We start from the raw sequence: 15,180 nt of genomic DNA, 5'->3' as shown, positions 1-15,180 counted from the left end.
CACTGCAGCTGGGGAGTCTGGGAGTTGTAGTCAACAACATCTGGGGAACACTGCCAAGCTCCTTTCCTCAGCCCACAGGTACACAGCCCAAAGCAATTCATGTTTGCATGTATGTGTGTGCGCTCGTGCGCTCTCTCCCTCTCTCTCTCTCTCTCTCTCTCTCACACTCACACACACACACACACACACACACCCACACACACCCCTCCCTCCCTCGCAGGAAGACGCTTCAGGCCGAGTGCACTTCAAGTGAATATACCGTTTACTGAGCAGCAGCATCAATGCAGAATAGTTGGGACTAATTATTTGCAGTCCTAACGAACAGCTGTATTGGATATGCTTAACTGTGCATCTATACAGGAGGCTGGGGAGAGGCTGGGTGGGCCTGCCAGCCGGTTGCTACATGGTCAGCTCCTGCAAGGATGAATGGAGAGAGAGAGAGAGAGAGAGAGAGAGAAGGTCAGGGTTACAAGGAGGAGCAAGCGAGCGCGCACAGAGACAGCCGGCAGAGCCCCTTTGCTGCACGTTGGCCACTGGCCGAGCTGGGTCACACAGGCCTGTTCGTCTGCTCAGCAGCACACCCCAGGCAGGGCATTCTGCCTCCTCCCCTCCAGACCACGGTGCTTTCCAGTAAAGCCTGTCCACACATCCAGCTACTGGACATGAAGCCTGCGGCAGTCTCCGTTCTAGCAGCTGGCACGGTGCACAGACGGGGCGAGAGGAGAAGAAGAAGAGCTACCGCTCAGTAGGAAGCCTTCCGCACCCCTGTACGGAGCGGGAGGGGGAGTGCTTCTCGCACCTCTCCCCTTGCGGCAAGAGCCCCTTCCGCTTGCAGACATCTTTCGCCCGAGGGTCATGCCGCCCTCAGGAACACACCACATTGACCAGAAGCCAAGTAGATTTGGAGCTTAACACAATCCCCTTAAAAAGGAGAGGTTAAAAACAGGTTATAATGGCATTTACTTGCGAGGAACAGGACTCTGAATTTAAGACAGCCTCTTGCTTTTTGGAAGGCAGCGGGGAGAGAGACACACACACACACACCGCACACCAAATAGTAACCTCAAGAATGCCAGTGGAACAGAAGCCTTTGGGCCCAGTTAGTAGTACTGGGGGATTTTAATACCACCCTACAGAGGGGGTGGGAAACAGACTCTCTAGCTGCTCGACTACAATTCCCAGTATCCCTAGCTGCAATTTAAAGAAGCATCTGTCCAAGAAGATTCCCAATGGCAACATATTCCTAAAGTACCCACTGTACCCAAAGTAGCTCAGATCAGAAGTATTCAACACAGCACAATATGGTAGAGCAATAGGCCAAGGTGGGGGGATAATAAATATAAGACATCAGTCGGCTGAAAACAGCACCTTCAGACGGCAACAAATGCCATTAATAAGGGAGCTGAGCAGAACTCCAAGGACAGGGAGTTCCGCATCCTGGGCGCTGCTGAGAAGATCCCCTTCTGGGCCCCAGCCAACCTCTCCTCTGACAGTGGGGCAGGAGGGACCTCGCCTGCTGATCTGAGGCAGGCTCATGGAGGAGGATGCTGTCTCGAGTGTCCAACTACCCAACAAGGACCATGTTGAGAAGGAAACGTGGTGCAAGGCAGGCTGGCCCTTCTCACCTCCTACCCCATTCAAAGAGAGGAGGACTGGCAACTTTAGCCTGAAGGGCCCTTGCCCCTAGGGAAAGCCTTTCTGGGTCAGAAGGCTCTATAGCAGGGTTTCTTAAGCTTGGGCCCCCAGATGCTGTTGGACTACAACTCGCATCATCCTCAGCCACAAAGGCCATGTCTGGAGATGATGGGAGTTGTAGTCCAACAACATCTGGGGGCCCAAGGTTAAGAAACCCTACTCTATGGTTTTGACATGCCTTTGAACAGGGTAGTGAAGCACGGAATCAGAGGGACACTTCTAGATCTATCCAGGGGGTCCCTGGTCTGGGGCCCCAGATGTGATTGGGCTACAGCTGCCGTGGCCAGGGGCCATTGTGGCTGGGGATGATGGGAGCTGAAGCCCAACCACATCTGAGGACCCAAGACCAGGAACCCCTGGTCCACCCTAATGCATCAGGAGACCCCAACAGAAGGCCCTTCCCCCTGCCCCAGACTGCCTCGGGCACGAGACACTCACCATGATGGCATTGACAATATCGTTGTTGTTGTGCCGGAGTGCCCGCACGGCTTTGGGGCGTGAAACATTGGCCTGGGCCATGACCAGCTCGATGTCTCTCACTTCCAGACCTGTTTCGTCAACCTGGCAAGAGAAGGGAGCAGTTTGAGACACTGGTGTGCAAGGGGGAAGAAGGGCGGGGATCGTCTGCACACCTACCACCTTCCAACTCTCAGCAGAAGAAGTCGAGTGGACTCTTAATGGCCAGCCCTTGAATAGGCCATACAAGGCCATGCTTCCCTTCACTGGATGGGAGGCTAGTCTCCCCACACATGGCCCAGTGGTATCGGCCAAGCTTGTGCTAGCAAACAAGATGGCAAGGCTGCTGCTGGGCTGGATGGATGGCATGGCTACTCTACAGCTCTCTCAGAGCAACTGCAGTAGTACAAAGTAAAGGGGGGGGCGGTTTAATAAAAAGCACCACTCATTCGTAACCTCTTTTGTAGAACAATCATAAACTTTGTTAGTCACCCCATAACAAGTTGTTTTCTGGGTAGCTCACAACCCAACAGAAAGAACATCCAACACCAAAAACAGATACACAAAAAAGACAAAGTTTTTAAAAAACACCAATTTGAAAACGGGGTATACTTATGGTTACTTCTGAGGTTCTCCGTCATATGGGTTATCTGCACACTACCGATAGCTCCATCGCTCTCTCTTCTATGGCGCTGACTTGCTGATCGATCAGGAATTCCCAGCCTTGGGTCCCCAGATGTTGGGCAACGGCTCCCATCATGCCCAGCCCCAAGCGCCTCAATATGGTGGCTAGGGCTGTCTAGCCAATAGCGGGGCTGGGGGTGATGGGAGTTGAAGTCCAACGACATAGGTTGGGAACCCCCGTGAATGACAACTTACTAACCTTTTAATCACGACTTGTGTTGTATTGTACAGTTGCAAATACTCAGCGACATGCCCCCCATTACAGATACCCTGCACATGCCTGTGACACCCCACTGAGGTGCCAGCAGAACTCCAAGTTGGCCTCACTCCCCAACCAAAACCCGGACAATACTTTATTGAAGAACCTGGGGGGATATGGTCCAGTTCAGCATAGGGAAGGAAAGTGGCTTTGCCTAAGGGAGCCCTCTCGTAGGAGCCAGGCCACAGGCAAGGGGGGCACCAAGAAGCGTGGCTGTGTGTTCCCAGACTCAGATATTCAATTCTGTACCCACAGAGAGTTCTGTGGATTCAACACCAATGCCCCTCCCCTTAAAGCAGCCCTTCTTGCAGAAAGGAAGTTGTCCTTTCTTGCTGAAGGAATTAAGTCATGTCTTGGGAGGGGACTGGGGCAAACTGGTGAGGTATGGGAGGGTGGAATCTTGCATCAGGGATGAAGCCCCTCCCTGTAATGCAATCCTGGCCATCACTCCACTTCAAGCTCTGGCCCCTCTGGATTGCAGCAGCTCCCTTCAGGTTGCATTGAGCAAAAAATCAATCACCAGTGAAAGGCGGGGCCCTAACTCAGGAGGAGCAGTCTGCTGGGTGGAACTCGGAGACTCAACAGGCAGTCTTCTTCCTTGACTCCTGGAGGCGGCCATAAGATCTACTGGTCCTGGCTAGTTGGCTTAGTGGTGTAACTTCTCTCCTCCCCTGCCCTTTCCAAACCCAGGCCCTTACCCCCTTGCTAGTGCATCAAACCACTTTTCGACTTCCTTTTGTAACTGCTGATCTGTGTTAAGAGGCCTAATCTTCACATTCCCCATATCCTAGCTGTTCAGGGTATACAGTGTGGGTAACTCAGCAGCCAACCATCCTATCCCTCGGAGGAGGGGGACCAGGACACTCCCCGCTTCATTGTTTTTTTTACAAATCCATCCAGGAAACAACTACGTATACACTGCTTTTCAACAAAGCAGTTTCCAAAGCAGTTTACATAGAGTAATTAATTAATTAATTAATTAATTAATTAATTAAAATAAATAAATAAGAAAGATGGCTCCCTGTCCCCAAAGGGCTCACAATTTAAAAAGAAACATAAGATAGAAACCAGCAACAACCACTGGAAGTACTGTGTTGAGGGTGGAGAGGGCCAGTTACTCTCTCCATGCTAAATAAAGAGAGTCGCCATGTTAAAAAGCTGCCTCTTTGCCCAGTTAGCAGGGAAGGCCTTTGGCTGGCAGGCAGTAGGAAAGCACATATTTTATGGAGCTGCATTAAGAACAACCAACCCTATTCCGCCCAGCACTGCGCCCCTCTAGCAACTTTTTCAGGTGTCTTCCTTGCTTTTTTTTTTTAGATTGAGAGTCCCCTTGGGACAGGGAGCCATCTTCCAACTCCTTCTGCTGTGTGAGCTGCTTTGACAGCTTTTGTTGAAAAGTGGCACATTAGGTTTATTAAGAATCGCATAGAATGCCTCTGAATTATGTGTGTAAGAAACTGCCTTGTACAGAGTTGAACCATTGGCCCTCACTCGGTACTGGCTATAAAGACTGGCAGCCATTCTCCAGGGCCCTTTCCCAGCCTTGCCAGGAGAAGATTCCAGGCACTGAAACTAGGCCCTTCTATAGGTCGAGCATCCCAGGGCTCAACCTCTGACATCGGATTAAATGGACCTTGGGTAGCAGGACTGGGAAACTTTGAGAGTTGCTGCCAGAGTTGGCAGAGCATGGCTGGATGAACCAATGGACCATTTAAAAGGGAGCTTAGGATGTTCCTCCTGCAGTGGGGAGAGCTTCTAGACAGAGACCTGGCCGAGAGCCCTGAAGAAGAGCAACCCAGAATTCAGGCCACTTCTCCCTCTCTGCCACCTTCCACTATATCTGTGAGATGCCCGGAAGACTGGCCCCTTCTCTGGCAGATGTGAGCTCACCTCCTCTTCTTCTTCACTCTCCTCTTTGATGGTGAGGGTGGGGGCAGTTTCCGTGATCAAAGGCGAATGCTCCATGGGGACCTTGAACTTCTCCGCTGCCGCTTTGTGCACCTGCTGTGAGAGGTCTTCGATCTGCAGAAACCAGAGAGGGAGAGGGCATGAGGTCAGCCCAGTCTTGTGGTTTCCCTGGGCACCAACGGGTCTTGGCAAAGATTCAAGAGAGATTCGGCCATTAGAGCTCCCCGAGAGCAGAGGTTCCCAAGCTTCGGCCCCCAGGGATTGCTGAACTGCAACTCCCAAAATAGTCTACTACCTGGGGACCCAAGGCTGGGACCCCCTACTCTAGGGGGGTAGCCTCAAGGAGGACCTCCCAATAGCTGCTGGTTAGCCCTTCTGTGAATCCCAACACAGACTCCCCAGTGCAAATTGCCACTTCCTCAGAAGGGGTTATTTACTTTAAAATTTATTTAATCTGTTATTTTATTCATTCATCATCATCATCAATTTTATTACAGCCATTGGCCAGCAGAAATAGAAATAACAAACATATCCAATACAACAATGCTAAAACACAACAAAACAAAATATAGTCATTCATAAAAAATTAGTTAAAAAAGCATAAACAGCTATTTTTTATTCATTCACTCACTACCCTTCCCAAGTGGCCCAGGGTGGTTCACACCAAAATCAAACACACAACTAAAATAAAAAGCCAGTTAAAAGCAGATCAAAATTACAATTAAAGCTAAATATCATTGCCTGATCCCAGGTCAGCACCAGATGAACCAGTGGTACCTGAAGACGGACCCCTCCTGATTATCTCAATGAGAGATGGGGCTCTCGTAGAGGAAGGCACCCACTCAGGCAACCCGGACCTAAACCATTCAGTGCTTTAAAAAAAAGATAACTAGCACTTTGCCTGGAAACACATTGGCAGCCAGTTATTAGCCATATGGGGGAAAGTGAAGTAAAGTTAAGAAGCTCAAAACAGGTAGAACCCCATTTGCTTCTCAGTCACCCCAGTACCTTTACACTCTTGGGCAACAACCCTAACTGCACCACCCACTGAGATCATCTGGAGAGGTTCGTCTGCAATTGCCACCGGCTCGTCTGGTGGCTACTGAGGGACGGGCCTTCTCCATTGCTGCCCCGAGGCTTTGGAACATGCTCCCTGCTGAAATAAGAGCCTCCCCATCTCTGACAACTTTTAAAAGGGCAGTCAACACACATTTGTTCACCCAGGCTTTTAATTAGATATTGTTTTAATTGTGTTTTAATAGTTTTGATTTTTTAAATTTTAATTGTTGAAATATGTTAATCTTTTCATTGGTTACTTTTATTGTCTTGTAAAAGTAACCAATGAAAAGATTAACATATTTCAACTTGCATTTTGGGAGATAAAAATATGCTAAATAAACAAACAAGGTCAGGCAGAAGAAGATTCACTGGGTAACAAACTGGAGAATCCTGCTAGCACATCAAGCAATTTATTCTTTACACAAAAGATGAAGATCTAGAAGAGGGGTCTTTTTGTAAACTCGCATTAGAACACATCCTTGTTCTACCCTAGTAAATGGGGAAGGACTGATGAAGGGGCTCCCCTCCTAGATTCAAGGGTCTTTGCTGGCTAGCTCTCCCGCTAGACAGGGACACTCCCTTCCTCACCTTGGCTTCTCCAAAGACAATGTAAATATCCGAGGCAGGGCTCTTGAAGACGTCTGGCTTGGTTATCACAAACAAGATGTTTTTGGACTTGCGGATCGTAATCCTGGTGACGCCATGGATTTGCCGCAGCCCGAGCTTGGACATGGCCTGGAAGAGAAGGAGGAGATGCCAACCTATGAGGACCAGATAGAGCTGGAAAGCTGGGCTGCAGCTCCAACAGTTCCAAGGCAAGAGCTCGGAATAAAGATGTGCTCAGAGATGCAAGTGGTAACACTGGCTCTGGATAATCTATGGCTAGTAGGCAGGGTCCTCAGGACGACAACAATATGTTTAGGCTCAAAGTTGCTATTCTATGTGGAGGACACATCATAACCATTTCCTGCTCTATGGATCTTTCTACACTGCTAAACCAGTGGTTCCTAACCTTGGGTCCTCAGTCATTGCACTACAGAGGGACACTCAAAAGGCTTCGGTTCTGCCCCATCACCCACAGCCCAATGAGAGTTGTAGTTCGACAATATTTGGGGACCCAAGATTGTGGACCTCCTGGCCTAGGTGGCCATGGGCAAAGCAGTCATTTGACTTAATCATTAAAAAGGTAAGGTAAAGTGTGCCGTCGAGTCAATTTCGATTCCTGGCGCCCACAGAGCCCTGTGGTTGTCTTTGGTAGAATACAGGAGGGGTTGACCATTGCCTCCTCCGCAGTATGAGATGATGCCTTTCAGCATCTTCCTGTATCACTGCTGCCCAATATAGTACCAGCAGGGATTCAAACTGGCAACCTTCTGCTTGTTAATCAAGCATTTTTTCACTGCACCACTTAAGGTTAATCATTACTCGTGTAAAAAAAAAAAAGCCTAGAGCTTCAATGGGCTCCTTGGCCATCTGTAGCCACCATAGTAGTGTTTTAATTTTTCTTGTATCCCACCCTGGCCTCACATCTACCTTTTGAGGCAGTTTAGGCTGGGAGATGGATGGGACAGGACAGAAGTCTTTTGAGTGTGTGATGAAATGGCTCTGCACTTTTAATTAAGTGGGTTAGAACCCTGGAGAGTTGCCACAGCCCGGTCTCAACCAGCTCTGTGAGTTCAAGCTTCACAGCTGCCACCAATTAGACTTTTGTATTTTTTTCTGGCTGTGTCTACTGGAACAGCCTCCCAAACTTCCGTTTCCTTCAAAGCTAGGGAGGGTGGAAAGGCGTCTAAGCATGGGGTGGGGGAAACAGACTGAGGCTAGTTTGTTAAAGTAAAAAAAAAAGAAATTTTACTTTACAGTTCTATTCTAAACAGCAGTTCTTTTGGAAGCTTTAGTACAAAACACCAGCAGCCAAGTGAGCATAAGAAAAGCACAAGAGAAACATATCCAGTCTAACCTGTCTATCCAGTCTAACCTGTGCCCTAACTCAAGATCCTTACCAGGAGTCTTCCTATAATCACCTCTAGTTAGCTTCTGCAGCAAGCCTGGCTTTCTCAGCCTCAGGACTTGCTCTTTTCTATCCAGTTCCTGTGGTTCAATTCCAGACTGATTCTTCAGCTGCTTTGAGAGTGATTCAGTTCTCCAGAGAGTTTCAGCTCAATTCTCCCAGTGATTTCTCAGCTCTAATTTCACCTGCTATCCTCTCCTGGCTCTCCAAGACTCCAGCTTCTACTCCAACAGAAACTTGCACTCAACAACTCCAACATGAGTTGGAACTTGCACTCCTTGAACTAACTTTCTGCTGCAGGCAACCCTCTTTATATTCTCCTTTCCCTCTTCCAATTCCTCTAAACAAACCAATCAAAACTCCTCAAGTTCCCTCCATTATTTTAAAACAGATCCAATCAAGCTAGTACTCTTCCCTCCCAAACCAAACTGTGAACGTTTGACCCCCGCACAGCTTTCTAAGATAGATAAAGCCTTGCACCTAATCCAGCTGGGCTGTTCTTAATGGAAAGTACAGCATCATAAGGGCCAGGTGATAATGTATTGAGGTGGAGGAGATCATAAAAGGAAGACCCTCCTTTCCTCCGGAACAGAGTGAAAGAGTATTGATCAATGGGAAGGCAAGTGGAGATGATAAATGGGCCATTTCGCTGCAGAAATAAGGCCTTGCAAAACCACCTTCTCCACCCAGCCACCTCAACACCACAACCGTTTCCTGGAACTCGCAGAAGACAACAAGCTGGATGCTAGGGAAAGAGTTTTGGCTTGTTTTTTTGACCCCAAAGCAGTTAGTATGTTAAAGGAAAATAGTTGAGAAAAAATTTCTCTTCTGCTCAGCATTCAAAGTCTGAAAGCTGCAGCGATTCTGCTTCATGAGTAGCAAAGTCTCATTAATCCCTGTAAATTTCTTCCAAAGCTTTAAGTCTGGCTCTCTCAAACTTGGGCCCTCAGAGGATGTGAGACTATAACTCCCACCATCCCCAGCCACAACGGCCAAAGGCCCTTGGGAGTTATAGTCCCACAGGTCTGGGGGCCTAAGGTTGAGAACCACAGACTTAAACAGGTTTTATTTTAAGGAAACTTGACCATGTCAGTGGCTCCCAGCAACATGTCTTGCCCCAGACTGACCTTCCGTGCCTTCTTTTCACTCCGGCTCTGCTTTGCTTTGCTGATGGATTCTTCGCCAGTTCCCAAGGAGTGCGTTAGCTGAGCCTGGAAGAAGGGAGAGAGAGCCTGTAATGCACAGCCCAGGGACTCCCCAAGAAGAACTTCAGCCTGAAAGATGGCGAGGCTCAAGTATGCCTGGAAGCTGTTCCCCTTCACTTATGACCAACATGGACTGGTTTTGGTCATGGCAATATGCATCTCTCTGTGCATGCTCAAAGGTACTCTCGCAGCTTCCCTGTCCTTGGGCTGAGCTTGGTTCAAGCCACCCCCCTATAGTTCAGGGGTAGGCGCTCCAGCTGGTGTTGCCTACGTCACCCCCAAGCACAATTTGCTTTGGCAGCTGGAGAACCAAGGTTGCCTTCCCCTCCTGTTGCTCAAGGGTCTCCTTTGGTGACGCAGGATGCAGCAGTGCAGGCATTCCACTAGAGAGGGCACGGCCATTCGTCCCAACCCCCTGCCAAGAGCCCACTTTTTGCCCCAGGATCTCCGTGCAAGCCTGATGTGCATTGACTTTGGTTAGGGTTAGGTTCACAAAATCATTCCCACCCACACACACACACACCACGAGTCTTCTGTCATTGCTGGAATTACAGAATTTTGGCCGATCCAGTAGTTGAGTCTTGCGAGACTAGGATCAGCCTATTACCTCCCTGCACCCTGGACCCTCCAGGGTCTACTTTCACATAGCTTGCCACCAAACTGCCCTCCCCTTCAGAAGATAATGCTCCATTCTCTCATCATGCAGTGGGTCAGTAGTATATCACCACCAACTCTTGGGCAGCTGTGCACACACAAGGATGCCACCCAAGTATCCTCCTAGCAAACACAAGAAGTGATGATTTTCAACACCCCCACAAGGCCCAGCAGTTGGTGCTACTACAAGCAAGCTGTATCCCAAGACCAGAATCCACATGCAAACCAATGCAATGAAGTAAGTGTCTGTTAGTTCTTCATTATGACCCCAATTTTTGCTGGCCGTCTTTGAAAGCCCAATTTTGCCATCGATACCACTTCTTCCCTCACTGCTCTGGAAGCAGACCACCACAACCAAGCTCATCTTGCCCTATACCATGGGTTCTCAAACGTGGCTCTGCAGATGTAGTTGGGCTTCAATTCCCATCTTCAGAACCCCAGTCCTATACTTGAAGTTTCTCAGAGATGCTCAGAGTGCAGTAAAGACCTCCTTGAAGCCACGTCATGATATAGTGCCTCATTGGCTGTTCCTAGAGAACAGCAGTCTCATGGATGCATTAAATCTGGTCCCATAAGACAGCAGGAAGGCTTAAGATGCCTTCTCCCCAACCCCAGAGCCAAGCAGCTTCACAGGAGCTCTGCTCCGTTTCCTACCAAGCAGCCTCCTCCTGTCACAGGGCAGTACCTGCGTCTGAGCTGTCCGTGGTTCTGAAACATCAGGTTCTTCCAGTTCAGGGATAGACCCTTCATTGCTTTCTGAGTCATTGCAGGACCCTGGAAGGAAGGAAGGAAGGAAGCCACCATTCAAGTACAACTTAAGGAGCCCTGGGTTTTAAACCACTTCTAAACTGTCCTGCCTTTACACTTCATGTTTCTGTGCTTTTGGCTCTGCACCCTTGTAGAAGAGACAGGATTGATCCAAACAGGAAATATCACATCTGTGTAGAATTACGTTTGTACCCTGTGCCACTCTGTACAATGATCACGGACGTGTGCTTTGCCACATTTTTACATTTATATCCCACTCTTCCTTCAAGGAGCCCGGAGTGGGATGCATGGTTATGCTTATTCTCCCAACAACCCTGTGAGGTAGGTTAGGCTGAGAGAGAGGTGACTGGCTCAGAGTCACCCAGCAGGTTTCATGGCTGGATGGCTCTCGCTGGTCCTAGTCCAACACTCTAATCACTGCACCACATGGCTAACTCACCAACAGCCAGAACTTCCTCCTGCACAGACACACCATGGCCTGAACTGCAAGCTTCCATAGTACCCAGGGCAATACGGCATACAGTAAGTGCAGCTAACACTGTGGTGTCCTTTCACGCCCCCCAAGGTTTCTGCTCCTCCTTCCATAAGCAGACACCACCATATAGTATCGTGTGTGTCCAGTACCGCTTCCCTCTTTCTGCATGTGTCAGGAAGTTCGGTGTATTGGCTACATGCTGGGAGAGCAAAAGACTCCCGACATGTCTCCTGGTGGAAGAAAGGTGGGGAAAAAGGACCCCAGACTTCCATGCCAGTCCAATGTATGCTTACTCTAGACCAAGTCCCATGCAGTTCAGTAGGACACACTCCCTCTTAGGGAGGCGCAGGACGGCCCTCTTAGTCACCAATTTGAGTCTAGGCAGCGATACGGCTTCTCAGCGTGAAGGAGATGTAGGCTGTTGGGATTTCGGTGTACTCTTCACCAGGGGTTCTCAAACTTGGGCCCCAGATGTTGCTGGACTACAACTCCCATCATCCCTCACCCCCCATGGCTGGCTGTGGGGTGATGGGAGTTGTAGTGCAGCAACATCTGGGGACCCAAGTTTGAGAAGCCTTACCCTACGCTTTTCTAGCCGGCTAGCTTGGGAGCCCTTCGTAGAAACCAGCACCCAAAAGGGTCTGGCTTCTTGTCTTTGCATCTTGGGACTACCAAGGTTTCTGTGCAAATACAGATGGCCCCATTTGCAGAACAAGGGGTGGGAATAAAAGGTTTTTGATGGCTCTTCCTGCAGCTGCTCATTACTGCCACTCCAGCCAAGCCAGCAGCTCCACTTAGAAGATCCTCCCCCCCCACCGCAGCAGCTGGACAAGTCGTCCCCCCACCCCGCCCCCATGATTTTTAATGCAGCTGCCAGACACAGCCAAGCACTTACAGGAAAGAGCCTCTCTTGCACGCCCTCAACGCAACGGCTACTCTAGGGCACAAGCTAGAAGTGGTCGGGAGAGCCAGGATCAGACCTCTTGCCGAATTTCCCGGCCCCTCAAAGTTAAAAGCAGTTGCAGGGGTCTCTGGATTGAGCCGAAATGCCCTCCTGAAGCTGCTTTGCAAGAGAAGGAACATTCCGCCACAAGGGCTAATCGTCATACCTTTAAGTTGCCCCAGTTAGAGCTTAAGAAGAATGAGGTTTCCACAGACTCTCACCCATCCCTTAGCTCAGGCACTTGGGTTCCAGATGTTGGATTACAACTCCCATCACCCCCAGCAGCAAATGACATTGTTATTTGATGGGAGTTGTAGTCCAGCATCGGGGGACCTCTGCTGTACGTCAGTTATAGAGGCTTCAGATCATCCCTTAGACATCTTTCCCCTAAATTTGGAAGCCACAAGTATTTTCACCTTCTTCACAGAAAGGTGGGGCAATTCCTTGATCATTTTTGTTAATAAAATTATAATAAAACTTAATTTTCTTAATAAGGTGGGAGAGACCACAATCCCAAGGAGGAAGCCTGGACGTTTTCCAGCAAGATCCTCAATACCTGGTTGGGCCCTTTTCAGAAAGCCAGGGCAAGGCAGTTCTGTGGACTGTTCTATACCCAGCCTGGGATGAGGAGGAGACACTTCCCTGCAATAACCTGTTACACCCTCAGACACTCATTATAAGTGCAGAAGTCAGCCATGTGCATGTGGCGTGGAGTCTCAGTTGCTTCTGAAGAACCCTGACGGAGACTCAACGTGGGGCCCAACAGCATCCACTGCTTGAGACTGCCTCTCTGCTCATGCTCCTCCCTGGATGCTACCGCCATAACCCACGGCCTGCTCTGTAGGCTTTTGCCATCAGAGGGGCAGCGGCATCAACTAGGAGAGCCAGGCCTCTTTGATGCTGGCACTGCCAATTCTCTGGAATTGGATGAATGGAGGTCCCCACTCCATTCCTTTTCAGGTGTCAGGAGGCGGCCTGGCTCTTCCAGAGGGCTTTTCAGGTTGCTCAGATCCCTCTCCTGCTGCTACCAGTGACCTGGCTTTTCACTGGCTTTATAGGCCTTGAGCCATGGCCAGGGTGATGCTTTCTGCTGCCACTTGTGACTCTTCATTTTGTATGTTCATTGTGCTTCATCACAGGTTTGCCACTTGGGGTCTACCCAAAGTGGGACACCTTATAAATTAGTCATGAAAGCCTCTTGTGGGCCCCATGCCTATAGGTGGCTGCCCTGCTGCCGCCCTGAATGAGTCACGGCTCAGTCCTGGCCTCCTTGTGGTCAGCCTTTTCTGGGGGCCAAGATGTTCTGTTGCCTTTCTGCACGAAGTGAGAACTGACCATCCGGTCTTCCCACGCAGAGATACAGCAGCAGCAGCAGCCACCTCCTTGCCCATGGCGTCTCTGCATTTACTGCAGTCCTATGCTGCCATCATGGAACTTGAGGTGGCATGCAGGCGCTTCCAGCTGGCCTCCCATCCAAGCACTGGCCAGACCCAGACCTGCTGAGCTTCAACAAGATGGCTACACCAGGTGCCCCCAGAGCATGCCCATGAGGTCAACGCTGGGCTGGCCATCCTCAAATCAAGCGGCACGCCCCCAACGAATGGGTCTCCAAAAAACATTGGCAGGGCGGGGCGAGCGAATCGGCTCCTCGGCAGGCTTCCTTTTCGGGCACAAGGAGTAGCCCATTTTAGTTACAAGATCGTGCATGGGGAAAGACACCCCCCCCACCGCGATCCTGAGTTTGAGAAGCAAAGCCTGGGCCTCCCTCTGCCTTGTGGACAAGCGCTATGTTCCGACAGCCCCAGGAGGGCAGAAGGCCTCCTGGCCAGCCCTTGAGGTCAGAGGGGGGATTACCTTTATGGTTGGCCTCGGGGGTCCTCTTCCCCACCATGGGCTTCTTCTCTTCCAAGAGCATTATCCCAGCAGCTTCCCGCAGGCTCTCGATCTCGGGGCAGTGGTACGAGAGCTCCCTCTCGCTGGAGGAGCTCGACTCCAGCTGCAGAGACCCACGGCCGGTTCGCTTCTCCCCTGCCGAGACCGAGTCCTTCCCTCTGGAGTCCTTGTTGCCAGGCAACCGGTTCCGGCCTCTGGAGTCTTTGCTACTGGGGGGCTGGTCTCTGCAAGCCAGCGCAGCAGGCCGGGCACTCTCGAGGGCTGAAGGGAGAAGGAGGTCAGGTGCCAACCCGGAATCCCTGTCCAATCCCACACTCCGGGATCTTAGACTGGCTCAGAAGAGGAAGTCCTCCCCACCCACCCACCCACCCCCGTGTCCGCATGTTTTGCCAGCTATGGGACTTCAGTCCAGTTAAAAAGCTTTCTACAGCTTTATTCCGGCGAGCAAGCTCAACTCGCCTGTCAGAAGACAAGCCCCGTAACAAAGCAGCAAGCATGCCTTGAGGCCTGCCACACACACAGCGCGAGAGAGTGCTGTGCCCAAAGTGGCCCAGAAGAAGCACACGGAAGCCTTTCTTCTCTGAAGAGCAGGTCGTGATGGGGTGGCGGGGAGGGGACAACACCGCCCTTGCAGGGCCATCCTAGAGCATGGGTGCCCCAACGAAGGAGTGCGCTCCAGAGGGGACTACACTGGACGTGAAGCAGGAGTGCCTGGACTGGAATCCCCCGTCAAGGTTCTCAAACTTGGGTCCCCAAACTTGTCAGGCTATAGCCGCCATCAAACAGCTGGTCTGGTAGTAGCAAGCACGAACAGTATCCTTTGCTAAGCAGAGTCTGCCCTGGTTTGCATTTGAATGGGAGACTCCATGGGTGAGCAGCACTGTAAGATATTCTCCTTAGGAACACAGGAAGCTGCCATATACCGAGTCAGACTATAGGTCCATCTTGCTCAGTATTGTCTTCACAGACTGGCAGAGGCTTCTCCAAGGGTGCAGGCAGGAATCTCTCTTTCAGCCCTGTCTCGGAGATGCTGCCAGGGAGGGAACTTGAAACCTTCTGCTCTTCCCAGTGCGGCTCCATCTCCTAAGGGGAATATCCCCTAAGGGGACTATCTGACAGTGCTTACACATCTAGTCTCCCATTCATATGCAACCAGGATGGACCCTGCTT

At 50.4% G+C, this 15,180-nt stretch overlaps 1 protein-coding gene across 3 annotated transcripts in view; it reads right to left on the bottom strand.

The window, feature by feature from the left end:
* Window positions 1–244: 244 nt before the first annotated feature.
* LOC128330114 (NAC-alpha domain-containing protein 1-like) overlaps window positions 245–15,180 on the bottom strand; it is a 56,192-nt gene continuing 41,256 nt past the window's right edge. For all 3 annotated transcript variants that reach the window (XM_053262437.1, XM_053262439.1, XM_053262438.1), the window contains exons 3-9: window positions 13,972–14,271; window positions 10,617–10,705; window positions 9,200–9,283; window positions 6,650–6,796; window positions 4,985–5,116; window positions 2,134–2,256; window positions 245–414 (exon numbers count right to left, since the gene is read on the bottom strand). In XM_053262437.1, coding sequence (XP_053118412.1) covers window positions 400–414; window positions 2,134–2,256; window positions 4,985–5,116; window positions 6,650–6,796; window positions 9,200–9,283; window positions 10,617–10,705; window positions 13,972–14,271 — 890 coding nt within the window. In that variant the 3' untranslated portion in view covers window positions 245–399. The remainder of the gene's footprint in view (window positions 415–2,133; window positions 2,257–4,984; window positions 5,117–6,649; window positions 6,797–9,199; window positions 9,284–10,616; window positions 10,706–13,971; window positions 14,272–15,180) is intronic.

Source organism: Hemicordylus capensis, chromosome 6, assembly GCF_027244095.1.
Source record: "Hemicordylus capensis ecotype Gifberg chromosome 6, rHemCap1.1.pri, whole genome shotgun sequence".
NCBI lineage: Eukaryota > Metazoa > Chordata > Lepidosauria > Squamata > Cordylidae > Hemicordylus > Hemicordylus capensis.
The sequence above is the reverse complement of the archived record's forward strand: the minus strand, read 5'-3'. Positions and strand labels throughout refer to the sequence as shown.